The sequence below is a fragment of the Malaclemys terrapin genome, chromosome 3, assembly GCF_027887155.1.
Source record: "Malaclemys terrapin pileata isolate rMalTer1 chromosome 3, rMalTer1.hap1, whole genome shotgun sequence".
NCBI lineage: Eukaryota > Metazoa > Chordata > Testudines > Emydidae > Malaclemys > Malaclemys terrapin.
The window spans coordinates 127108607-127135843 of NC_071507.1; the positions used below are offsets into that span (position 1 = coordinate 127108607).

At 42.7% G+C, this 27237-nt stretch overlaps 1 protein-coding gene across 1 annotated transcript in view; it reads left to right on the plus strand.

The window, feature by feature from the left end:
• Positions 1–27237, plus strand: part of SEC63 (SEC63 homolog, protein translocation regulator) — a 121384-nt gene that overhangs the window by 79273 nt on the left and 14874 nt on the right. The window contains exons 11-18 of the mRNA XM_054022238.1: positions 2155–2247; positions 5474–5628; positions 6674–6821; positions 8646–8728; positions 19558–19617; positions 20165–20323; positions 24288–24446; positions 25462–25563. Of these exons, the coding sequence (XP_053878213.1) occupies positions 2155–2247; positions 5474–5628; positions 6674–6821; positions 8646–8728; positions 19558–19617; positions 20165–20323; positions 24288–24446; positions 25462–25563 (959 nt within the window). The remainder of the gene's footprint in view (positions 1–2154; positions 2248–5473; positions 5629–6673; positions 6822–8645; positions 8729–19557; positions 19618–20164; positions 20324–24287; positions 24447–25461; positions 25564–27237) is intronic.

Genomic DNA, 27237 nt, shown 5'->3' on the forward strand with positions numbered 1-27237 from the left:
CTATATTGGATTACCTATTGCACCTGAAATCTTCTGGTCTCTATCAGTTTAGTGAGACTCCATGTAGCAACTATTTCTGCAGTATGCCCACCAATGGATGAGTTTTCTATCTTTTTACATCCATAGGTGTATAAATTTGAAAGGGCTTATTCACAGGAACCCTTCTGTCTAATCCAGGACCATCATGGGATCTGAATTTGGTATTGTCTCTTTTTGATGGGTTTCCCCTTTGAACTTTTGGCAACAACATCTCTGTCCCTGCTAAAAAAGAAAATAAAGCATTTTTGGTAGCAATTACTTTTGCAAGGAGGGTGTCGGCGCTCCAGGCGCTTGTAGCTGACCCTTGTTTTACAGTACTCCACAAAGACAATGTCTTGCTTAGACTAAATCCAAAATTTCCGCCTAAAGTGTTCTCTGCAGTCTACTTCTAACCAGACTATTCATCTCCCAGTGTTCTTTCTGAAACCTCATTCTTCTAAGGCTGAAGAAAAATTTCATACCTTAAATATTCAGAAGCTTCTGGCATTTTTACCTGGACCACATAGTCTTTCAGTCTATGTCCACACTGTGATAAAAGACCTCTGGCTGGCCCAGGTCAGCTGACTTGGGCTTGCAAGGCTCAGGCTGCCGGGCTATAAAATTGCAGCATAGCTGTTCAGGGTTGGGCTGGAGCCCAGGCTCTGTGACCTTCCTCCCTCGTGGGGTCTTAGAGCCCCGGCTCCAGCCCAACCCTGAACAGCTACGCTGCAATTTTTAGCCCCACAGCTGGAGTCCTGTGAGTCCAAGTCAGCTGACCTGGGTTCTGAGACTCGATTCTGTGGGTTTTTATCAGTGTAAATGTATCCTCAGATTTCCCCTAGACTTTTTGTAGCCCATGCTGACAGGACTAAAGGGCAACCTGTTACAGCCTGCATATTTCACACTAGATTTCTGAATGTATCAAGCTTTGTTACAATCTGCCAAAGGTATGTCTTCTGCCAAGGATAACACCTCTACTCCACTAGGACTCGTTCTGCTTCATTAGCTTTTCTGAGCAACATTCCTCTAAGTGGACGTTTGCAAAGCAGCAACGTGGTCATCTGTGCATAATGTCTTTAGACACTATGCTATTACTTAAGCTTCCAGAGATCATGTAAACTTCAGCAAGTCAGTATTGCGGTCTCTCTTCAAGTAGTCTAAAGTCCCACCACCTGTAAGGAAACTGCTGGTGAATCACTTACAATGCAATGTATATATTCACAATCACTTGAAGGAGAAAAGACCGTTACTTTACATGTACGGTAGCTGTTCTTTGAGATGTGTTTTGCATAAGAGCTTTTCACGACCCTCCCACCTTCCCCATTACTTCGGGTTTAGCTTACTGATCGTATGAAGGAATGAAGAGGGAGGCAGTGACCATGCCCACTTCATCTGCTTGGTTCGACACATGGCAATAGAGTGATGCATATGCTGCCTGCTGGTACAGCTGGCAAAAGTCACAATTTGAGTGCGTTGGGCACACATACATCTGTCGTGGAATGTATATATGTGCAACACATATTGAAGAACAATTACTATACGTGTAACTAAACATCTTTTTTAAATAGTCTGACTAAAAATCCCTTTCCTTCTCGGTTGCTCCATTTTCAGTCTGATTCTTGTGATGTCATAATTTCTCTAGTTCTCTGTCGTGTCTTCCAACATGTGACGATTTAATTTCTGTTGTAAAATACAAGTAGAAAAAACTTTGATTTAAAAACCTTTCAGGCCTTGACGTGGAAGAGTCAAAAAGAGCATAAGCCTATTTTTTTCCTTAGTATGTAACCTTTAAGAGTAATATTTTTTTAAAAGTTCGTTTAAAATGACATTCTAAATGTTGTTGTCTGACTTTTATTGAAATGTGTAACCTTTGAGAATTCTTATATAAATACTTCTGAATTGTTGGAAGGTGGTGGGAGTTGAGTGTGACCAGCATCTGGCAGATTCAGACCCGTTGTGGTTTAAAATACACGTATGTTAGACAATTGCATGGAGAGAAGAAAAAGAAATAGGGGGTGGGACTGAGTAGGTGATTTTATAAATAATAACAGTGGACAGAGGTGGGATGGACACAGTTAGAGAAAATAGTGAGTAAGCAGAGAATCTGAGGGTTTTATCAAATCATTCATCTTGCAGATCAGCAATTTATCCTGAAAAAGTGTCCTGCTTTACTTCAAGAAATGATTAACGTAATCTGCCAGTTAATAATAATGGCGCGTAGCCGTGAAGGTAAGGAAGAAATCTTATTATATTGTATTTAAACTAGAAAATCTCACTCTTTATTGGGCCTGCCTTTAAAGAGTTGCTGAGCTTATGGGAAAACATTGCTATTGTATATTTAGATATTTCTCATCCCCTTATGTCAGTGGTGGGCAATCTGCAGCCTGTCAGGGTAATCTGCTGACGGGCCGTGAGATGGTTTGTTTACATTGACCATCCGCAGGCACGGCCGCCCGCAGCTCCCAGTGGCCACGGTTCGCCGTTCCCAGCCAATGGGAGCTGCAGGAAGCGGCGACCAGCACGTTCCTGCAGCCCGCAGCTCCCATTGGCTGCAGACTGCGAACCACGCCCACTGGGAGCTGCGGGCGGCCGTGCCTGCAGACGGTCAATGTAAACAAACCGTCTCATGGCCCGTCAGCAGATTACCCTGACGGGCTGCAGATTGCCCACCACTGCCTTATGTTCTCAATGGAAAAGATCTTTCTGAAGAATTATGTCTCCCATGCTTCCCCATTTGCACTGTAAGGGTGTGTCTACACTTGGAGCTCGGAAGTAGACATCATCACGTTAGCTTATATTGAGCTAGCGTATGGTAATACAGTAATTCCTCACTTAACATTGTAGTTATGTTCCTGAAAAATGCGACTTTAAGCAAAACCATGTTAAGCAACATTAAGCGAATCCAATTTTCCCATAACAGTTAATGTAAATGGGGGAGTTAGGTTCCAGGGAATTTTTTTTTGCCAGACAAAAGGCATTATATACATTTTAAATAATTTTAAACAAGCAATTTAATACAGGTATTAATCAGGCTGACAGCCCCCATCAGGTCCCCTACGCCCCCTCTCTCCCTCCCCGCACCTCCTACCCACTGATGGACCCCGCGGATCAGCGCCTTCCCCCTGCTCCCTCTGCCTCCTGCCTGGGGCAATCAGCTGTCTTGTGGTGTTCAGGAGGCTGGGAGGAGGAGCGAGGATGTGGCGCACAGCCTCCACCCTCCCTCCCCTGCCTCTTGAATGCCGCAAACCAGCTGATTGCTGCGGGCAGGAGGCGGGGGGAGCAGGGGGAAGGTGCTGATCCGTGGGGTCTGGTGGCGGGCGGGAGACGCTGGAGGTGGGGAGTAGGGGAGCTGATAGGGGGGCTGCCAGCCGTGGACAAAGCAGGCGGCCAAACGACGTTATAGCAGAGTATTGCACATCTTTAAACGAGCATGTTCTGTAATGGAGCAGGGACGTAACAAAACAACGTTAAGCGAGAGGACGTTAAGTGGGGAGTTACTGTACAGGCAGTGGTGAGTGGTGGCCCAGGCTAGCCACCCTTAGTACATACCAGTGGGGTCCGGGTAGGTTGTATTTGTTACCCGAAATTGGGCCAGCTAGTAAGCTTAGGGAGGACTAATGACCCACCAGAGTATGGCAGAAAGCAGCACGTTTATTATACTGATAGCTAAGCTATCTGATAGATACTGATAGCAAAAGAAAGCGGGGGGGGGGGGGTCACACTCGCGTACTCATGCTCCCAGGACGGGCATGGCATTGGAGATGTCCAGATCCCTCAAGGTAAGTGTCCCACAGTGCAGCTATGGTGTGATTGAAGGTAAGTCTTCCCGAGGCACGATGAAATGCAACGCGGCGAACCACTGGCCAGGCGGTCCGGGCGAAGGGCCTTTACGGGAGCTACAAGCTTGTCAGTGTACTACTGAGCACATGGCCCCTTCCCCTTTTAAGGACCTGCTCCGCATGGCCTATGACTAGAGATGACTTGGCCGCGTCTGGTTGGTCACACTCCACTTCAGACAGTGTCCATGCATTGGGTGTGTGAGCGCTGCTTAATTAGAGTCCCAGACACCTTGTCTACCTGGGAGCTCTTTTGATCTTCCAGCTGTTCAGGCAGCCCATTCATTCCACAAGCATTCCAGGAGGGAGGGGGAGGGGGAAAGCCACTTCACAGGTATTCAAAGAGGGAGAGGAAACAGGGGGGGGGAGGAAGGTGTAACAGACCTTTTGAACATACAGGTTATACAGAGCATATAGATCACTGCTGCTCCTACAACAGTATTTGGGCAACATACTTGAGCCACCATCCATGCTACCCTGGCTGCACTGCTATTTTTAGTGTGCTAGCTTAAGCAGAGCTAGCACAGATACACCTATGTGAGCTGGCAATCACACCTGGCTCCAAGTGTAGGTATACTTAAAGCAGTGAATATCCCCCTTTCTGTGTTAGAACCCTCCCCTACACTGTCTTGTGGTTGATTAATGCCTGATGACCCCATATCCCCGATGCATTGTGGCATTGCCATTCCATAGTAGAGTTACAGATCTTTGGAAAATAACAAGTGCATTGAGATGCACCCTCAATACCTGATCTTACCCCTTCGGTGACTCTAAGGTCTAGTCAGCATTTCAGTTATAAGTGCTCTGTCCTCTCCTTCAAATATAAGTATTAAAAATACTCTGCAAGAGAAGAATCATATATAAGTATTTGTAACATTACAAGTATTTTCTTTTTTTACTTGTGGCTTAAAAAACACTGGTAAAACATAACCAGTTCTTTTGTGCACCTGCACTCAACTATGGTTAGGGCCCTTATTAACGTTTACAAGGTGTGTGTATATAGAGTATATGTGGGACATTTATAAGCATATTTTCCCAGTTTGTTTTTAAAAATACCAGTAACCTCCCCAAATTAATGTTTCAGTTAATTATTTTTAAAATGCTGCCGTCTCTCTGGAGGGATTTTGCAAAAATATTCTAAAGCAAACTAGTTAGTTTCTGTTATCACAGGAATTTGTAATCCTGGTGCTTAATCCTCTTATTAAAAATTAGAACTGAAAGCTGTTTGATTGTAATCAATAGGCAGGCTACCCCACCTCTCTCCTTGATGTCTTGATCAACCTATAATGGTTAGGAAAGAAATCATCCTCTCATATATCCCTTTGACTAGTTTGGCACAACCTGAAGAAAGAAAAATAACAGGCGCTAAATTGTTTGCTAAACTATACTGTAATACATTTTATAGGAAGAGGGCCATCAATACTAGGCTCAAATGGTAACTATAAGCTTTACAATGCATATGACACTTTCTTTATACTGTAAGGTACATCTTTCTTTATGAACTTTTAAAGTTGCTGGGCTGATCAAAATATTTTAATTTAACATGTAGTGTTATACATGTCCAAAGTATACTGGAAAAACATGTAAAAAATGATCTTGTAAAATTCATTCTCCCCAAGAAAGGGAGTTTCGTGCTCCATCATTGGGATCTTTGGAAAACTGTATGAAGCTTTCCCAGATGGCTGTCCAAGGGCTTCAGCAATTCAAGTCTCCCCTTCTGCAGCTCCCTCACATTGAAGAGGACAATCTTAGGCGAGTTTCCAATCATAAAAAGGTATAAAACTACAGATAATGCTCAGTCATTTTTATCTTTCCGTTATCTCCTTTAACCTGCCTCTGTCTCTCACGAAGCAAACTTATTAATAGTTCACAGAATAAAAAGCATTTGTTCAGGAATGCAATACCTCACGAGTCCTTGTGCTTTATGTTCCTTAAACTGTATCACTGTTTGCCTTATAAATAAAAAGGAGAGTGACTGTTCACCACAGGTAACAGGAGTTACCATCTGTGGTATGGGGTCAGGGCCGGTGCTACCATTAAGGCAAACTAGGCGGTTGTCTAGGGCGCCAAAAAGCGGTATCCCCCAATTTTTTTACAGCGTTCCTCCCCGAGCATGCGGTCGCTGCTCCACTTCTCCCGCCTCCCAGACTTGCAGCGCCAATCAGCTGTTTGGCGCCGCAAGCCTGGGAGAGGAGGAGAATTGGAGCAGGGGCGGCGTGCTCGGGGAGAAGGCGGAGCTGAGGTGAGCTGCGGTGGGGAGGTGCCGCATGGCTCCCCGGGGGGGGAGGGAAGCTGCCGCGGGTGGGGCACCTCGGGGGTAGGGGAACTGCCATAGGGCTGGAGGGTGGGGGGGGGGCTAAAGGTGGAAGTATTGCCTAGGGCGCGAAACTTCCTTGCACCGGCTCTGGCTATGGTTAAGCATGGGATAGGTATACTGGACAAAACAGAACATCTTGCTTACTTTAGTGAGATCAGACTGTGCCTCCAATAAAATATAATCTACAGTTTTTCGTGAGAGTGTAACTGAAATATCAAACCTCTGTTGAGTTAATTGCATAGTTCCTGAACCTACTTCTGAAGAAGGTACATTTTAGATACGATTATGGAGGAGTATCAGAATAAGAAAATGTAACAATTAATGGAACAGAAATTTAATTTCTACTTTATTTCAAGGTTTGTAATCCTTTTAGTGGGAATGAATCAAATAAACAATTTGCTTGTGTCAGCGCTGCTGTAATACACAAATGATTACATTAACTAGAATTTAGTTTTGTGAAATGTTCTTTTTAGTATTTTTCTTTTTTCTTTTTTTAACCAAGTTCAAAATCAAAAGTATCCAGGACATGGTGAGTTTGAAAGGATCTGATCGCCGCAACTTACTGCACTTCCTTGAAGATGAAAAATATGATGAAGTTATGGCTGTATTAGGTAGTTTTCCACATATCACCATAGATATAAAGCCACAAGGTAAGATGGGAGGTTGTTTCATTGCTGTATATGTCATCCCTCTTGACAATTTGATAGTCTGCCGGCAGTAAGCAGTGAGGACTCTGAAACCCCAATTCCTTACATTATTTATGTAACCTGGAAAATGGCAGACTTTTCTGAATGACAGGCTCTTGCACTTCAGATTTATAATTTGAGGAAAATGAAGTACATTAAAGCATTTTACGTATTTCCAGGCCATCAGCAGTTTCCTCTAGAGGGACTGATGTAGCATTTAATTGTTTGATTTAGCATTGAAAAAGCAGCGTATAATAATGGTTGAGATGGCACTTTATTTTTAAACCTTTGTATCTTTTGCCTTGTAACATTAAAGAAAAAAGATGGCTAAGGATTTCATGCTTCTGCTTAGTCCAAATATCAAACTATACATTTTTTTATTTGAGACATTAAATCGAGACCCAGGTCATTAAAGAGTTGAGGGTATTTTTGTGAGAGGGAAGGTGTGTTAACCTTGTGTGATGAGTGTATTCTGCTTGGGATAACCACATAGTACTTGGCTAAAATTCACTATAGTTTCAATTGCATATGTTACTTTCCTTCACTTGCTCTCTGAAGTTACTGTGCTGTTAAACGATTGCCTTTAGGCTGCCTCTCAGTGGAAGGTGAACTGATCATTGGTCACCTTCCTCACAAGGAATTTGAGATAAAGGTCAAAAATATTTGCATAGAATGGTCTTCCAAAATTTGTGTTTTCCAAAATCTGACACGTTTTGTTCAGCTAGCCTAGTGTTGGATTTGGCATATACATAGTCCTCAGTAAGGCATATGTACCTGGTGAACTTAAGTTTTTCAAATTGTAAAAATAAGTAAAAACAATATACCATGCACTTTCAAATCAGTATCTTACCTTTTCCAGTGGTTCGTGGGCACAGAGTGCTGTTGTTAATTGTGTTCATAATTGTCAGAGTGTCCTTGACAAACTTGTATCCCCATATGTTCTGGCAAGCTACGCCTCCCCACGCACATTTTGCATTTGACAAATACACATATTTAAGAAGTTGTGCCAAGGAGGATTTAACTTTTTGCTCCTCCCCAGATTAACTGTTTCTACTTCTAATTATAGGTAATGGATGTGTGAAAAACTATTTGAGGAATACTTTTATTTTTCATACCAGAATAAAAATGTAGTAGTTTTCAGTCAGTAGACTGAACATTCAACATTACTGCATTCTAAGATATGAACCCATATGTCTGCTGACCGTACTGTAGGTCTTCTGATCAATATTATAGTCAAACTATTCATTTCTGTTCCTTAATTCCTTTTCAAAAAGAGGGAGAAAAAATAAAGTGCATGACTCTTAATGCACCTTTGAAATTGAGATATTAATCATTCAAAGATCAGGAAAATCATAGTTATGGTTCCCGGAACAACTGTAACTTAGTCCCTTTGCTCATATGTGGTATTTTATAATATGAAAGTTTTATGTTTTAATATACAATGCTACATAGTTATGGATGCTGTGGGAATCATAACTAACTTTGAATACCCTAACTTTCCTACAACTTAAATCACAACCTCAATGTTTACTTCGTGTAGTTTTATGCAGTTATTGATCCTCATTCTGTTAATGTATTCTAGGTAATAGAGACTGTTTAATGATGCAGATAAAAGTCTTTATTCTTGCAAATATTTTCAGATTATTTTCTGTTAAATATTCTCTGGAAGATTTGTGATTACACTGACACTTTTATCTGTCACTGAAGTAATGCTTAATTTAAAAAATAAATACGAAACTGATTAAGAAACAAAGGTTAAATGGAAGTATCACTTTTCTTTGACCTTAGTTTTGGATGATGAAGATAGCAACAATATTACAGTGGGATCGCTAGTCACTGTTTTGATCACATTGACAAGGCAAACAATGACAGTAAGTAGTCAAAGTATTTACAATTTTGGATTAATTGCAAATGCATCATGATAACCTAGAATGTTGTGTTGGGGCTAGTTTCTTGATAATTTTGTGGTAATCGATTTAAAAACACCATTCTTGAATCAAGCTCTTCCATTGTCAAAACTGCTAACCTTCTCCCTCAAAAATTTTGTTTCATGTTAGAAATCTCACAGGTCACTCTAGTCACTACACTAGTCCATACCCGAAGGAAATACTCCATAACCTTTCTGGTGCAGGCTAATTTTACCCGTGACCTCTTGATATGTTGACCAATAGCTTTTGCAGTAGTTCATCAAAAATTCCAGTGGTTGCGCCTGTCATCTGAGTTAAGTAGTTAGAACGGTTAAGTTACTTTAATAGATTAATCAAATAGCAAAGGTACATCTTTTAAAAGATATAAAAAGTTGCAGTTTATTTTTGTGTATGGTGGCCATACCACATAGATAAGGTTCTAGTCATGCAATGGTTGCAGGTTTGTAGAAGCAGAAGAATACTAGTGCCAAGAAAAGTTTCCATAGAAGAAGTTCAACTGAGTGCAGAGGTTTCAAAGTAACAGCCGTGTTAGTCTGTATCCGCAAAAGGAACAGGAGTACTTGTGGCACCTTAGAGACTGTCTGTGTGTTTCACTCTATGCATCTGAAGAAGTGAGCTGTAGCCCACGAAAGCTTATGCTGAAATAAATTTGTTAGTCTCTAAGGTGCCACAAGTACTCCTGTTCTTTTTGAGTGCAGAGGGTAGCCTAAACCACATGAAAACAGGCTGAATTTGGGCACTAGGTAGCTAACTTTGGAGGGGGGAATGAGCCAAACCTCAATCATCTAGACTTGCTAGGTGTATTATACCTTCATGAATATCCCATTTCCCAAACAATACTCCAACTTTTCCCCCCAAATCTGAAAATTAAAACCTAAAGGATTGCAATTTAAGGCTTGGTCTACACTTAAAACTTAGGTTGACATAGCTATGGCGCTCAGGGGTATGAAAAATTCATACCTAACCCCTGGAGTATATGCAGGTAGATCAACAGAAGAATGCTTCCATTGACCTAGCTACCATTGCTCAGGTAGGTGGAATTCCTGCAGGGACAGTGAAATGCCTTCTGTTGCTGTTGTGTACACTACAGGTTGCAGCTGCATAGCTACAGCGTGATAGCACCCGTAGTGTAGACCTGGCCTAAGAAAGATGATCTGTGATTGGACATAAAAAGCAAACACTCATTTGTACAAACTGCTCTCAGGTTGATTCTGAAATGGAAATGTTCCATGAGGCAGACCACGTCACTATGATTTACATGCCAATACCAATTTTGGCCTCTCCAGAAATACACAAAACAGGATGAGGTTTGCCAGAAAAGTCTCTGCGACCAACTACTTGCAAAAGGACCCTTCTTCCATAGGCCTTCTATCAGTGGATTTTCTGAGCCACAATCTCTGAGCAATGCATTTTTCTTTATCTGAAGTGGGTTTTTTGGTGAATTTATGGTACTCTGTCCCAAAGTTTTGTCATTAGTTCCTGGCCACCACTAGAAGTAATTGGCTTCCTCCCGCATCCATCATTGCTTGGTTAGCCTGCAGGATGCTTCTCTAGCTGACTCTTCCTTTTTTTTTCAGTTGTTGTCTTTTCCAGTCTAAGCTTCTCATTGCAGGAGGCTGGCTGCAGTTGCTAATTTCCAAGCTAGCACTTCAATTTGTTTCCAAGTTACCTTCAGCATTAGTTGATATTACAACCAAAGATTTGATACCATACGCCATGTCCCCAGAATTGTACAACAAAGCCCAGCACAATGATGGAAAAAGCCCACCCTCACTGGGTGCTACACCAGTTTTTCCTTTTTCATAGACCAGCCTAGAACACACGTGCACATATCTTCTTCTTTTTTTTGTAAACTGAGTTTTTAAATGTTGATCAAAGAATTGCTAGCTGACTAAAGAGCCATTCAAACATGACTCTCACTTGTAGTGGCTGAAATTTTTCATACGATGGCTGTTCAGCACTAACTTTAATATATGAAATGGGTCAGTGGTATGTGTCCAGCTTCTAATTGGTGTCCATGTCACAAAAATCACTGCCATAGTTGGCATTTTAGTTATTTGTGTTACCGTAGTACCTGGCATACACCAGGACTCTTCTGTGTTTGGCACTGTACAAACACACAACAGAAGGCCCAAAGAGCTTCCAATCTAAGTATAAGATGAGACAACAGATGTATACAGGCAGATGGGGGAGTTAAAAAAAAAAAAAAAAAAAAAGAAAAAAAGAAAAACAGTGAGACAGTATTGGTCAGAATGATAAGCAGTGGTTTCTACACACTAGTCACCTACTGTTGGCAAAATTTTTGTAAGCATCACAGCAAATGAGTTTTAAGGAGGGTTTTGAAGGAGAGCTATGAGAGAGCTGGAGACGTTTTCCAGAGTGTCTCCCAAGTGTGTGGGGCGGCATGAGAAACTCGTGTTGGCAAAAACAACAAGGAGTCTGGTGGCACCTTAAAGACTAACAGATTTATTTGGGCAAAGCTTTCATGAGTAAAAACCTCACTTCTCAGCGAAGAGGTCACTGACAGAATAGGTTTGGCAGTTGAACTGTCCTTTCTCCTTCAGTGGGGTCCCTTCTGCTTTAGGTTCAGGTGTAAAGTGACAACATGGTTTAGGGACACTTTCACCACTTCTGTACTTCCTTTTCTAAAGATATAGGACTTCTGTTTTCTTGTTGTAATTCTTCTATCTTAGAGCTCTACGTTCAGGTAAAAGTGGGCAGTAAAGGGTAGAGAAAAGCTGTCTCTCTGTCCATGGTTCTTACAAGTACTGTACATGAGCTAACATGGAAAATCAGTTCACCGTAGCTGAATGCAGAATATTCACCTAAGCTATGTCTGCACTTTAAAACACAACAGCTGCAGCTGCGCTGCTGTAGTGCTTCAGCATAGACATTCACCATAGCAACAGGAGGGTTCTCCTGCCATTGTAGTTCAGGGGTAGGGAACCTTTTTTCTATCGGGGCCACAGAAAAAATCAGTCGCAAGCCAAAAAATCAGTCACAATCCTGCAGGGGATACGGAGGCTTGGTGCTTCCCCTAGGTTTCAGGGTGGGGCCAGAAATGAGGGATTCAGGGTGCAGGAGCGGGCTATGGGCTGGTGCAGGAGCGGGCTATGGGCTGGGGCAGCGGTTTGGGGTGCGGGAGAGGGTGAGGGCTCCGACTGGGGGTGCAGGCTCTGGGGTGGGGCTGGGGATGAGGAGTTTGGGGTGCTGGGGCCAAGGGGTTTGGAGTGTAGGAGGGGCTTAGGGCTGGTTCTGGGAGGGAGTTAGGGTGCGGGGGGGTTCCGACCTGGGTTCAGGGTGTTGAGGTGGGAATTTGGGTGTGGGAGGGGGTTCGGGGTGCAGGCTCCGGCTGGACGGCACTTACCTGAGGCGGCTTCCAGTCAGCGGTGCAGCGGAGCTAAGGCAAGCTCCCTGCCTGTCCTGGCTCTGCACTGCTCCCAGAAGCAGCTGGCATGTCCAGCCCCTAGGTGGAGGGGCCAGGGGGCTGTGTGCGCTGCCTGCACCTGCAGGTGCTGCTCCGGCAGCTCCCATTGGCCGCGGTTCCCGGCCAATGGGAGCCAGTGCTGGGGGCGGGGGCAGCACGCAGAGCTTCCCTGATCTCCCCTCCACCCACAAGCTGCAGGGGGACTGGGGAGGGCAGTGCCGAGGCTCAGAGCTTCTGGCCTCCGGCGCAGACATGTGCCGCAGGCCAGATTAAATTAGGCAGCAGGCCAGATCCGGCCCGTGGGCTGGAGGTTCCCCACCCCTGCTGTAATTGATCCACCTCCCCAAAAGTCAGTCTAGTGCTGTCTACGCTGAGGGTTAGGTCAGCATAGCCGCATCTCTCAGGGGTGTGGATTTTTGATACACCTGAGAGACGTAGCTATGCTGGTGTAAATTTTCAGTGTAGACCAGCCCTCCGTGTATGAAGACTACAAAGAGGAATCACTGTCAGTATAGAGAAGAACTGCCACATTCTTATGAGCAAAGAGACTTAAGCCTTGTCTACACTACACAGTTTTGACCACAAAAGTCAGCTTTCATTGACAAGACAGTGGAGGCGTAGACACTGAAATGCTCCTCCCACCAATGTAACTCCCCAGCGAGGCTGACATAATAAAACCACCTCGACAAGAGGCGTAGGACTTATGTCGGTGTAGCTAGGGTAAGGCAGTGTCTGTGTAGACGCTGTTCTTTACATCCCCCTGTTGGCTGTCGTTGTCAATTTTATGGTTCCTGAGCCGTGAAATTGACAAGAAAGCCAGCTCCCCGGCCTGGCTGCTGCCAGGTCTCTGCTCCAAGCTGGGCTGCCACCCAGGCTCCTGACTTGGTCTGCCACCTGGGCTCCCCGCTGGCATCCGTGCCGCCCTCCCAGGGTCCTGGCTCCCTGCTGGGAGCACGGCAGCTGACCAGACTTCCAGGGTGGATCTCCCTGCCATAGGCAAGAAGCCCCGGGCAGTTTCCCCTGCCCCCGCAGCTCCTCTCTGGGAGCAGGAAGGCAGGAAGCCCCCAGTGGCTGGTGAGAAGCCCTGCGCCACTGCTCCCCAACACCTGTCCGGGAGCACGGAGGCGAGAAGCCCCGAGGGGCTGCCACCTTGCTCCTGGCTGGGAGTGCGAAGGCGAGACGTCCTAGAGAGTAGCCGAGCTCCCAGTGGGGAGCTGCACGAAGCTGAGAGTCCTGGCTCTCAGTCCCCCACGCTGCCCCTCTTCAGTTGGTGGAAGCGCTCCTGGTGAGACTACACGCCACTGACAGAAGGAGGATAGTATGGACATCAGCCACTGGGGTAATTAATGCAGTCGCTGTAAGTCAACCTAATGTAAGTCAACTTAAGATTGTAGCGTAGAAATAGCCGTAGGCCATGTCTATGCTACCACTTTTGTCAGCAAAACTTACGTCACTCGGGTGTGAAAAACACTCCCCATAGCAACATAAGTTTCCCCAGCATAAGTGGTAGTGTGCACAGTGCTATGTTGGTGGAAGAGCTTCTCTCTCTGACATAGCTTCCGCTGCTCATTGGAGATGGTTTCATTATGTTGACGGGAGAGCTCTCTCCCATTGGCATAGAGTAGCTACACGAACAACCTTGCAGCAGCATAGCTGCATCAGTACAGCTGTGCCATTGTAAGGTCTCTAGTGTAGACATAGCCTTAAGAACTCTTAAAGAAACCTCTCTCATCTTTGGTCTATTGTACATGTGCAGTGAAGGAGGCAAACAGGATGCCAAATTATACATGTAGGGACATATAAATAAAAGGAAATAATCTATAACTTGTATAGCTATAATGTTATCACCTTATAGAATACCTTAAAGAAGATAAACTCTAGTTGCAGAATGGGTAGCAGTGGTTGATGCTACATTTCAAAGTCTAAACATCTGGATTGTGTGATGTTTAAAAATTTTTCAGTTTTTTTTAAAATGTCCTTAACGTTGTTTCTAGGTTTAAAAAACCACCCAGAAACTAAAGAGATTCTCCACCTGACAAGCTCCAGAGTGTAAACATTCATGACTCCGCCCTTCAGTCAAAATCCAGTATAAATGGAGCTTTGCATTGTGCCTCAAACCTAAAACACCTTGGCATCCTCAGGTCAACAGAGGAGCAAACTTTAGAGTCTGTGGTCCTCCACTGAATATGCCTTGCCGGTAGCACCTCAATGTTTGCATTTTTGAACCGTTAGAATGAGGGTGACCAGATGTCCCGATTTTATAGGGACAGTCCTGATTTTTGCGTCTTTCTTATATAGGTTTCTATTACCCCCACCCCCGTTCCAATTTTTCACATTTTGCTGTCTGGTCACCCTAGTTAGAATATATGATCTGATCACAACTGTTTGTTGTGGTACATGATGAGAGAGAGCAGTCTCTGATATAGCCAGGACCCAAAACATGTCAAATATTAAAGATTGATATCAACACCTTCAACTGTACCCAAAAGTGAATTAAAAGATGCAGCAATATATAAAGGATTGGTTTAACGTGCTCTCTGCAACTAATGCCACCTAGCAATCTGGCTGCTGCATTTTGCATCAGCTGTAATTTATAGTTGGCTTTCAAGAGTAGCACTGTCACAACCTGGCCTGGTATTACACTGTACGGACATCAGTCTGTTATGAGTGGACCCAACTACTGTGTCTGGGTAGCATCTAGTCACTGTTTCTAGCCCGGAATCTCTCGGGTTTACTCCCCAGGCTTTGACCCCTTGTCTGAGCCCTTCCTTGGGATAAGGGACTATGCAGTCCCGCTATGCCTTGGCAATACAGTCCAGCTGCCAAAGACCCCTATCCCAGTACCTCAGATCTCCGCAGATCCCAGTTGCTTATGCATACTCCCTCAGTTCCATCTAGATGTGGTCACCCAGAGCTTCTAGTTTAACCTCATTGCAGACAATGTGACGCAAAAGCAAGGAACACAAAGAAATTTTTTAACCATAATTACTTTACTCTTAAAAGAATTCAAGAATTACAGATCTTAGAAAACAATCCTGAGATTGTTTGATCTCACACGTTCTGTGAGTTGGAAGTTTGTCTGCTTTTCAGGCTAGATAGAACATTTCCTGTCATCTCATTCCTCTGCATGTCCAGCTTGTATGTCGAGGTGGCCTGTCCCTCCCCATCCTTCAGTCTCTCCTTTTGCCATGTGACCAAGCTGATAGGCTGCAGATCTAAAGGGCACTTCTGTGTAGAAAATGCATTGTTTAGGGCAGTTGGGCCAGCTGTTGAGGAAACTATCAAAGTTGATGGCTTCAGATTGCTCTTTCAGTAAGCAACTTTCCTGGGCAGGGTGGCTATCTGCAATACAGTTCAATAGTATTGCCTGGGGCAAGGTTAGAAGTCTTCAATGCACAATAGAAAATAAATGTTACAATAGAAAATAATCTACAGTTTTGTGCACACACATCCCACTCTTTCACAAGCACCATATAGCACATATTACAGTAGTCCCATCTAGAAGTTTACAAGGCATGTGTAAAATGTTGATAAAGCACTAAAACATAGACTATAAGGGCAGACATCTCCTTCCAAGAATGCAAAATTAGGCATGGAGTTGCCAGTCATGGCTCCATAATTAAGATTTAGTTTAGTTTTCACTTTTAAAGCAGGGATTTTGAACATATGTACTCCCCAGACATAGTATTGCCTTAGATACTCTTTATGATAGGCAGCAGCAGTAGCACTGCTTTTTGTTAAGGTTGCCTGGTACTTCCCATTCTAAGACCCCATTTACAGTTGCTTATGACTTTGTGGAACTTTATATGCAGAGTAGTTTTAGCCATGTCGGACCCAGGATATGGGAGAGACAAGGTGGGTCTATGAGCTGAGGGGTGAAAACATTATCTTTTATTAGATCAACTTCTGTTGATGAGAGAGACAAGCTTTCCAGCCACACAGAACTCTTCTTCAGATCTGGGAAAGGTTCTGCCAGCATCACAGCAAAATGCAAGGTGGAACAGATTGTTCAGCATAAATTAACTGTAATTGCCTTAATTCAGCTTCATTGGGAGGATTATGAGTCATACATTTCATGATCACGTACTATTTTTTCCCCACAGGATTCCTGTCTTATTCAGTGCATTGGGTGGACCTGTTCTGGGGATGAATCAGGGTTGTGTAGTAAAGGAGGCTGCTGTCTGTAAGACTTCTGCCTCATTTGTTGCAGAAGCTGGAAGGTGTGTAGTGAATAAGGCAAGGCATTGCAGAAAGGGACGGGAAGGGGGTGTCTCATGGTTAAAAACAGGAGTACTTGTGGCACCTTAGGGACTAACAAATTTATTTGAGCATAAGCTTTCGTGGGCTACAGCCCACTTCATCAGATGCATTTAGTGGAAAACACAGTAGGAAGACACACACACACACACACCATGAAACAATGGGTGTTACCATACACATTATAAGGAGAGTGATCAGTTAAGGTGAGCTATTATCAGCAGGAGAGAAAAAGAACTGTTTGTAGTGGTAATGAAAATGGCCCATTTCCAGCAATTGACAAGGAGATGTGAGGAACTGTAGGGGGGCGGAGGGGACAGTAGGAAGGTTGGGGAAAAAAACCTGCAGTTCCTCATATCTCCTTGTCAATTGCTGAAAATGGGTCATTTTCATTACCGCTACAAACAGTTTTTTCTCTCCTGCACTGATCACTCTCCTTCTAGTGTGTATGGTAACACCCATTGTTTCGTGTGTGTGTCTATGTGTGTATACACATAGACACACGCTTTTATTTGAACATAAGCTTTCGTGGGCTACAGCCCACTTCATCAGATCCATGTAGTGGAAAATACAGTAGGAATATGAATATATATATATACAGTAGGAATATGAATATTCCTATTCCTACTGTGTATATATATATTCATATTCCTACTGTATTTTCCACTACATGGATCTGATGAAGTGGGCTGTAGCCCACGAAAGCTTATGCTTAAATAAATTTATTAGTCTCTAAGGTGCTACAAGTACTCCTGTTCTTTTTGTGGATACAGACTAACACAGCTGCTACTCTGAAACCTCTCCTGGTTAAGGAACTTGAATGATCCCCTGAAGAATAGGACTCTATCCCTGACTGTGCCATGGAGTTCCTGTGTGATGCTGGGCATGTCACTGAAACCATACTTTTTACAGGTGCTCATTAATTGTGTTCCTCATTTTCTGTCACCCAGCATGATACCCTGGGGCCTGATTTGCAGAAGAGTTGAGTACTCAACTCCAATTTAAGTCAATGAGAGCTGTGCTTGAATATGTTAAGTGCTATACAATGCTATATAGTCTGAAAGCACAGGTCCTTGGTGTCTCAACTGGGCATCCAAAATTAGTGGATGCTTTTGACCTTAATCTCTCTCTAGCTCAGCTTTTCAGCTATAAAATGGGGATAAAACCATACTATCACCTCACAGGGGTTTTGTGAAGATAATTTAATGTTTGAAGCACACATACTGTAATGATAAGCTCGATAGAAAATCCCTTGAGGAAACTAATAATTCTGTCTTTAGAGCAGGGTTTGAATTGTGCGTAGTAAATAAAGCCTAGGTCCACACATTGAACAAGGAGGATAATACACAATATTGAATAGATATTCATCAGTGGAGCACGGTCTATTTTGTACTCTGAATGAGGCAAGGCAGGGGTCCTGTAAAATCCAGTGGTATGTGATCATGAAATTGAAGATGGTATCATAATTCACACTCTCAAGGGGCCTGAATTTAGGTTGTACAGATAATATCAATTCTGGTATTTCCTAACTTCTGAATGCTTGACTTTACAACCTTAACAATGTTTAACATAACTTTGTGTAATTATATTAAGTATGTATGAAATAAAATGGAGGAGATTGAATCTCACTGGTAAATAGAGTGTTTTGGAATGTTGTGTGTTTAGGCACATACAATATGTACCAATACAGCAACTTAGATGAATTTGCTACGCGGCATAACCTTGACAATATGCACAGAAATGTAAAATTCAGTCACTTTTACCATGACTGCTGTGTCAAAAAACCAAAACCAAAAAAACCCACCTCTTTAATCAGGTTTAATGGTATGTTTAAACTTACTATGGTTGAAAAAGTGAACAGATATTAGTGTCCAAAATTTGAATGTTCATTGGCAACTCTAATTTTTTCATGCAGTAAATCAGATTTTCCCTCTTAATATAGAACAATTTGCTATAGCAAATTAAATGTCTGAATTTGTTTTGTGCCAGATAACTAGTATCTTCCTGTGTAAGTAACAAATGAAACATTTTCCACCTACAGACACTTCTGAGCTTCTAGAGGGAGACAGATAAAGAGTATTATGTTTTACTAATGTAAACATTGATATTTCTGGCTTGATTTGTGCTCCTGGATCCATGAATGACAAGATAGATATTGAGTTCCTGTTTCTTAATATTCTTGTAACTGGGGTAGATTTTGCATTTTACTACTATTGCTTACTTTTGTGATACAGAATTGTCACATTTTATAGCATAAGTACAGTAAAAGCTTTGTAATCCTGCATGTTTGGGGTGTGAGGGATGCCAGGAAGTGAAAAATTCTGGTTAACTAAGAGAGGGGGAGTTTGGGTGCAGAAGGGGGCTCGGGGCAGAGGATTGGGGCAGGGGGTGTGGGGTGCCGGATCTGGGCAACAGTCACTTTGGGTGGCTCCCTGCAAGTAGTGACATGTCCCTGCTGCTCCTATGTGGAGGCGCAGCTAGGCGACTCTGCATGCTACCTCCGCCTGCAGGCACCACCCCTACAGCTCCCATTGGCTGCGGTTCCCGGCCAAGGGGAGCTGTGGAGCCAGCACGCGAGACCGGATAGGGGCAGCGCACAGAGCCACCTAGCTGTGCCTCTGCCTAGGAATAGCAGGGACATGTCACCACTTCCAGGGAGCCACGCGGAGGCAGGTAGGGAGCCTGCTGGCCTCACACTGACCAGACTATAAAATGGACTTTCAATGAAGATCAGAAATGCCAATTTATAGAGCTTGCTGGCTGGTACAGGGCCGGATAACATAGCTTTTACTGAAAATCTTTCAGCACAAGACAACCCTGTAATTATTCTGAGAATTTTTAAATAGATGAACTATGCTAGTGTTGGTAAAATCCTATACAAAGGCTTGAAATTTTGCTTAATCTGTTTCATACTGGTCAATTAGTGTCTTATGGTTATCCGTGAAAACAGAATTCTCAATAATGAACAAAACCCCTCAGATTTAGTCTAGTTAAATTTACTTTAATATGCAAGTGACTGTGTAATTCTCTAAGCATCAGTGCTGGTTGGCACAGACAAAGATTAAGACTTCATTTCCTCCCTAATCAGGAAGTGTTTGAAAAGGAACAGTCCACCTGCGCAGCAGAAGAGCAACCTACAGAGGATGGGGTAAGTTGAGAATTAGACTATATTACAGTGCCTCTGCTTCCTAGGCCTGGTCCCCACTAATCCCCCACTTCGGACTAAGGTACGCAAATTCAGCTACGTTATTAATGTAGCTGAATTCGAAGTACCTTAGTCCGAACTTACCGCGGGTCCAGAGCGGCAGGGAGGCTCTCCCGTCGATGCCGCATACTCCTCTCGCTGAGTTGGAGTACCGGCGTCGATGGTGAGCACTTCCGGGATCGATTTATCGCGTCTAAACCAGATGCGATAAATCGATCCCAGAACATCGATTGCCTGCCGCCGGACCCTCCGGTAAGTGTAGACGTACCCCTAGTTGAAGAAATGAACCTTCATTCAGATTTTGAGTGACTCATTCGTGTACTTGAGATGGATCTTTTCACAAAGTCCCATACAAATATCCAGTAGGACTTAGCTTTTAAAGTAGGAGCATATCTTAAAACATTTGAAGCATATGAAGATGGCTGCCTCAAGTTAAAATATTTAGTGTAGTTTAATCTGCCTACTATTTAACCACCATGTTTTCTTACAGCAAGGAGATGCCAACAAAGTTAAGAACAAAGGATGGCAGCAAAAGAATAAAGGAACCAAGAAGGCTTCAAAATCAAAGAAAAAGAAACCTTTGAAAAAGAAACCTGCTCCTCCTCCATTGCAGCAGCCAAAGCAGCAGAAGCAAAAGCAAGCTAATGGGGTATTTCATTGAAAGATTTTAAAGCCAGAAGGGACCGTTAAATCACCTAGTCTGACCTCCTTATATCTCAGGCCATTACATTTCACCCAGTTATCCCTATATTGAGTGTCAGGAACTTGTTTGACTAAAGCAGGGATGGGCAAACTACGGCCCGGGAGCCACATCCGGCCCTTCAGACATTTTAATCTGACCCTCTGGCTCCTGACGGGGAGCAGGGTCTGGGGCTTGCCCTGCTCCGCATGTGCTGAGGCTCTGCACCGCTCCCAGACGCAGCATGTCCCCCCTCTGACTCCTAGGCATAGGCGCAGCCAGAGGGCTCCATACGCTGCCTCTGCCCCAAGCGCCGCCCCCACAGCTCATTGGCTGGGAACCGTGAGCATTCATGGCCTGCTGTACAATTTCCATATCCAGATGTGGCCCTCAGGCCAAAAAGTTTGTCCCCCTGAACTAAAGCATATCTTCTAAAAAGGCATCCGGTCTTGATTAGAGGGCTTCAGGAGATGAAGAACCCACCACTTCCCATGGTAGTTTGTTTTAGTAGTTAATAACCCTCATTATTAAAAATTTGAATTTGTCTGGCTTCAACTTCTATCCACTGATCCTTGTTAGGCCTTTTTCTGCTAGGTTAAAGAGCCCTTTAGTACCTGATATTTTCCCCCTGGGAAGGTACTTACACACTGTAATCAAGTCACCTCATAATCTTCTTTTGATAAACTAAACAGATTGAGCTCCTTAAATTTCTCAGCGTAAGGTAGTTTCTTCAACTCTCAAATAATTTTTGGGGCTCTTTTTGCACCCCCTCCAATTTTTCAACATACTTTTAAAAATGTGACACCAGAAGTGAATGCAGTATTTCAATATTGTTCTCATCAATAAAAGAAGTAAAATAATTTCTCTATTCCTATTCCCTTGTTTATATAGCCAAGGATCACATTAGCCTTTTTTGCAACATCACCACACTGAGAGCTCATGTTGAGTCACTTGTCCATTATGACCCCTAGATCTTTTTCAGAGGTGGTGTTTTCCAGAATACAGTCTACCATTTTGTAGGTTGGGCTGCATTCTTTGTTCCTAGGTGTACAACCTTCCATTTGGCTATATTAAAAAACTTTGTTTTGAATTGGCCCAGCTTAGCAAGAGATCCGGGTTGCTCTGACTGCCCTGTCATCATTTACCTCTCCATCACTCTGTGTGTCATGTCTGAATTTTATCAGCTATAAGTTTATATTTACTTCCAGATCATTGATAAAAGTAATGAATAGCATTGGGCCTAGTACTGATCCTTGTTGAACTCTACTAGATACATCCCCATTCTATGATGATTCCACATTAACAATTACTATTTGAGGTCTGTTAGTAGTTTTAATCAATTTAACATGCTTTATTGATAGTGTATAGTGCTCATTTTTAATCAGCATGTCATACAGTACTAAGTCAAACCCCTTACAAAAGTGTAACTATATTACATCTGTGCAGTTATCTTTATCAATAAAACTTTTAATCTTAAAGAATGAAATCAGGTTTGTTTGACAAGACCTGTTTTCCATAAAGCCTTGTTGACCAGCATTAATTATATTTCCATCCTTTAATTCTTTGTTAATAGAATCCCATTTCAGCTTTTCCATTACTTTGCCCGGATTGATGTCAGACTAACTGGCCTACAATTACCTGGGTCATCCTGCTTCCCATCTTCTGATTATTGTCATGCTAGCACTCTTCAAGTCTTCTGGAATTTCCCCGGCATTCCAAAATTTATTAAAAATTAACATCAACAAGCCAGAGATCTATACAGCCAACTCCTTTAAGACAATTCGGTGTAAGTTGTCCAGGTCTGCTGATTTAAAAATATTTATTCTTGGCAAATGTTAAATAACATCCTGTTTAGTTACTATGGGACTGGAATGTACATCATCCCACTTCTTTCCAAATGCAGAGCAGAAGTATTTATTGAATTCTTCCACCTTTGTGCATCATTAACTATTTTACCATGTCTCCTGAGTAATGGGCCATTGTTAGGTTTTCTTTTGTTCCTAATATACTTAAGGAATTTTGTTTTTACTGTCCTTAGTCCCTTCGTGACTTGGATTTTTTTCTTTGATGTCATTAGTTTCCCTTATCAGTGTCTACAATTCCGTAACTCTTAATTTAGATCAATTGCTATCAACATCCCTTTTTTGCATTTGTTTTATATATATAATTGCTGCCTTCGCTTTCTCACTGTACCAGGATGGACTTTACTCAAAGTCTTTCTTGATTGTAGAATGGTAGCTTTTTGGCCATCTAACCAAAGTCTTCCTAAAGAACTTCAAGTTTTCATTCACCTTTTTCCTCCCAATCAATTCTACTCTTACTTTTCTTCTTCTTTGGAAAATTATCCCTTTTTGAAGCACTATGTTGTGTGTATTTTACTGGTTGGGACTTTTCTCCATGATCTGGTTACGTTAAATATGGGTAAACAATCACTGATCCCAAGGCAACTACCAACTTCCAGTTCAATGACTAGTTCATCTCTAATTGCCACAATGAGGTTCACAATAGTTACCTCATGTTGGGTGCAATAATTTTTGTGTTAAAAAATTATCTGACTTTTAGAAACTCTAATGGTGTTTTGGTATTGGCTGCATGAGACCTGCATGTGTTTCCCAAATTGAAGTCCCCATAACAGTTTTTTTTATGAACACGTTAGAAAGGTGTGTAAGGAGTAACTCTCCCTCTGCTCTGATTTGCTTCTTCCTGGGCTTTGTTAGTGAATTGGGAGCATATGGATGAAAGGTATTTTTGTTTAACAGTTAAAAAAATTAGCCCAATACTAAGGGAATGACAAACATGACTGAAACACCAATTCTTAGAGAAATTCAATTAGAGCGTGACATTAATGTTGAAGAAGATACAGGGGAGGAGAAGAGATGGTTCTTTTTCAAATGATGTATTGCTGTGTAAAAGGTGTGTGCTGTCCCTGCTTGCCCCCCTGTGGCCATGTGCTTTGCTATGGATGCGCCTGATTAGGTTATCAATAAAATTAGCAAGGCTTTTATGTATCAAACGATGTCCCTTTTAGAGGGAATCACTTATTAACGGAAAATGTAATAAATTCAAGTAAGTCCTTTACCCGGGCTTCTTACCTAGAAGGCATATTTCATCTGAGTTTCAGTCCTGCCTGAGTCTATTCATCCCACTCTCAGGCACTTTATCTGCAAGGCACTTTCAATCGTATTTCCTTTAATGGAGCCAGGGCCACTGCAGGGCCTTGCTGATTGCAGCTCTTCTCCAGGCAGCACGAAGCTCCTTGCAGGCTGGGCTCCCTACAGCTATGTGGGAAGTTCCTCCCTAAATTCCTTGTCCTGGGAGTTCTCTTGCTCTGTTCTGTGGGAGCTCCTCTCCCTTAGGAACACCTGAGTGCTGGTTGCCTTTTATCAGGTCCATGTGCTTGTTAGCCAATTAGATGCTAACCAGCCACTTAAGCAATAAATTATTTACAGGTGGGCTGAGATGGGCTTGTTCTCCTTACGCCCATCGTGGGTAGACTGGGCCCTAACTCCCCCTAAAGGGGTTAACCACCCAATAACATGTGAATACAGAACCGTATTTTTAGAGCACTTCACGTATTAGTAATGAAAAGTGGTATAATGGGGGACTCACAATAGTGAACTAAAAATTGGTAGTTCCTAAATAGTGGACAAATATCCCAGCTATTAAGTCTTTCAGTATTGCTGTCTCTGACATCACAACTCTTTTAGTACTTTAGGATGTTAATTCCCCCCATATATCAACCAGAAATGGTCTTGAAATCTGTTTTACATTTCGTTCAAAGAACCCTATCTTAAACAATGCAGTACCCACATGGCATTGCAGTGTCACATATTAGGTACTAGTCCTCAAGTGAGACTTAAGAGCCCATGGCCTTCAGACTTGGAACACAGGAATGCTGCCCATGGGAATAACAGATTGTTTTGTTTTTGTTTAGGAAGTTGTAATAAGGGAGGAAGATGAAGAACTTTCTGATAAAGGAAGCGAGTCTGATGAAGAAGAAACTAACAGGGACTCTCAAAGTGAAAGAGATGATGGAAGTGAAAGAGACTCTGACAGAGAACAAGATGAGAAACAAAACAAAGATGATGAAGCTGTAAGTCTCACTTTGTGGTGAAGGGTAATTCTGCCTCTGGAGTTGTGGGGAAAACATATTTGTATCTCTTTAGCAACCACCTCAGGCTGAACAACACAAGGATGAAGTAGTAGGATCAACTCTCTCAGGAGAAAATCCTATCAAGCCTTCCCCTTCCAGTGTGAGGGTTGCCATGATGCATGCCCCTTAGTGCAGTGTTCCCTAACAGAAAGGAAAGAGAGAAATGTTAAAATTACAGGACAAGAGAAATGAAAACTTCAATTTTAGCAGAAGAATGTACTAAAGTTTTTCAACTTAATTTGACAGTTAATCAACTTTGATGCTGTGAGATTTCAGTATAAAACCTCCCCATACATTTTAAATCCTTGACGCACAGTAGCTATTATGCATCATATAATTCATTTTACACACACATAGCAGTGGGAGAAGTATGTGTGTGTATATAAGTTTGTATATGACATTTGGTAAGTTAGAATTATTGTGAATTTGGGTTCTATTGGCTCCAAGAGGCTTGCTGTGCTAGGGTCTCACACAATAAAATAATAGCCCCTTCTCCAGAGATATTACAGTCTAAGTATAAGATAAGAGAAAACAGTTGCAACAAACAGGGTGAGCACGAGGTAATAGTGAGATAATTAAGTGTCTTGAACAATGGTCGTGGCCAACCAACTGCTTAGCCCTTGATGAGTATTTTGTAGGCAACACTGAAAAAGTAAGTTTTGAAGAGTGATTCGAAGGAGAATAATTTAGTGGCCTTGCAGATTTTTACAAGGAGCGAGCACATTTTCAGAAGTGTCCATATGGCTGGGCTCATGTATTTCGCTGTCATTTGATTTTTAAGCATCAGGCTTTAGAATTTGAACCCTGTCTACACTTGCCTGTTTTTTACAATATGAAGCTTAGCACAGGCATTTACCATACTGTCTGTGTGCTGTTCTTGATGTGCTGGGATTTCATTTTTAATAGGAGAAAAGATGACTAAAGTAACTCTTTAAATCCTTGTTGTCTTCAACAGGAGTGGCAAGAATTACAGCAAAGTATACAGCGAAAGGAGCGGGCCCTTCTGGAAACCAAATCAAAGATAACACATCCTGTTTACAGTCTTTACTTTCCTGAGGTCAGCAATAGTGAACTTTATTAGAGCTGTGAAAAATGAGAAGTAATACAACCAAAGTACATAACTTAATAGTTTAGCATTTATATACTGTTTTAAAGTTAAAATTCTAATTTTTAAAATTGCTAATTTATACAGAGCAAAATTGCCGATTTGCTTGAGACTTGTCTTTTTAAAAAAAAAAAGTTACTTCCAGTATAATTTTTTTTTTGAAAACTGAATTTTTCATTTGTTCTCCTCCAGCTGAGCTGTTGCATATAAGTTGGTCACAGAATCATATCTGTCAAAGTCTGCTGCAGAAAGCTCTTCTTGGATGGTGACTTATACCCCTTTTCTCATTCCCCATTCTCTCTCTGGAGTGGTATAGCAGAGCAGCAGTTCTGCTATCGTTAAGGTTGATAGTCATCTTTCAAACTGTAAGTGACTATCCTAAATAGTCTAACATACCTATGCTGCCTCAGATTATGTAGAAATTTACTGTGCATTATGGGAGTATAGGGTAGCATTAATGGAGGTATCCTATCTCCTAGAACTGGAAGGGACCTTGAAAGGTCATCGAGTCCAGTCCCCTGCCTTCACTAGCAGGACCAAGTACTGATTTTGCCCCAGATCCTCAAGTGGCCCCCTCAAGGACTGAACTCACAACCCTAGGTTTAGCAGGCCAATGCTCAAACCACTGAGCTATCCCTCCCCCCCATTAGTGGGCCAATTTGGGGTTATTTGAGCAATAGGGTCCCTAAGATAAAGTCACCTTAAAGTTAGATGTTTACAACAATTTCCTGGTGATTCTGAAGGGGTTTTGTTCTGTACATGTGAGCCTGATTGACTGACTGTAAACCTCCCCAAACTGATCTCACCTGCTCAGAATTGACCTCAGTTAGTGTGTGGCCCTCACTGCCTTTTTTGGGACGCAATGGTTCGGAAGTTATTGAAGGTTAAATTTAGACCGGTCAGCTGGAGCCATACTGACAAGCCAAAGAGTGAAACATGCATGTGTAGCAAGACTAAAGCTTGTTGCAAGCTGGAGGGTTTTCAGTCAGCCTCTGTTCACTCTAACTGGGTAGCTGACGATGACATGCTGAGCATCTACCTAAGCAGCATGCATGTACTATGAGCTTAGGCCTTACCACTGGCAGTTCTGAGAGAATCTGTGTTGTGCACGTTAGTTCTCTGTCTTCAGTCTGAAGTGGCTCCTTGTGGAAGTTTTGCCTGAAGACTAAAGTTTCTGGGTTAAGAGCCAATATTTTAAAGTGCTCTAAAATCCACAGGGAGTCTGATTTAGAAGTATTGTGAAAGCAATTAGTATTAATTAATTAGAGGGAAAATGAAAGATACTAGTAAGAAGTTAAGGTAGTGTAATCATGACTCATGCTCCTTGCCTGTTTCCTGAACAATGGGACTGTATGTGATTAGAGGAAGCAAGTCACTGAGTCATCTGGTCAAGGAGTTAACTGTAACACAACCCCCCTAATGTGCTCATAACATTTTCAGATTCTCAACTTTTTTGGTGCAGAGCTAGGGAATATGGGGGGTGCGGTGGTGGAGCAGTGAGGGAGGTATCAGAGCAGTGCAGGCAACGGAAGTGGGGTTGACATGGTGCAGCGTCTGCCCCTTTGCCACTTAGGGCTGTGCTCTGGCACAACTACTGAGGGCCCAGCACACCCCTAGGCAAAACCT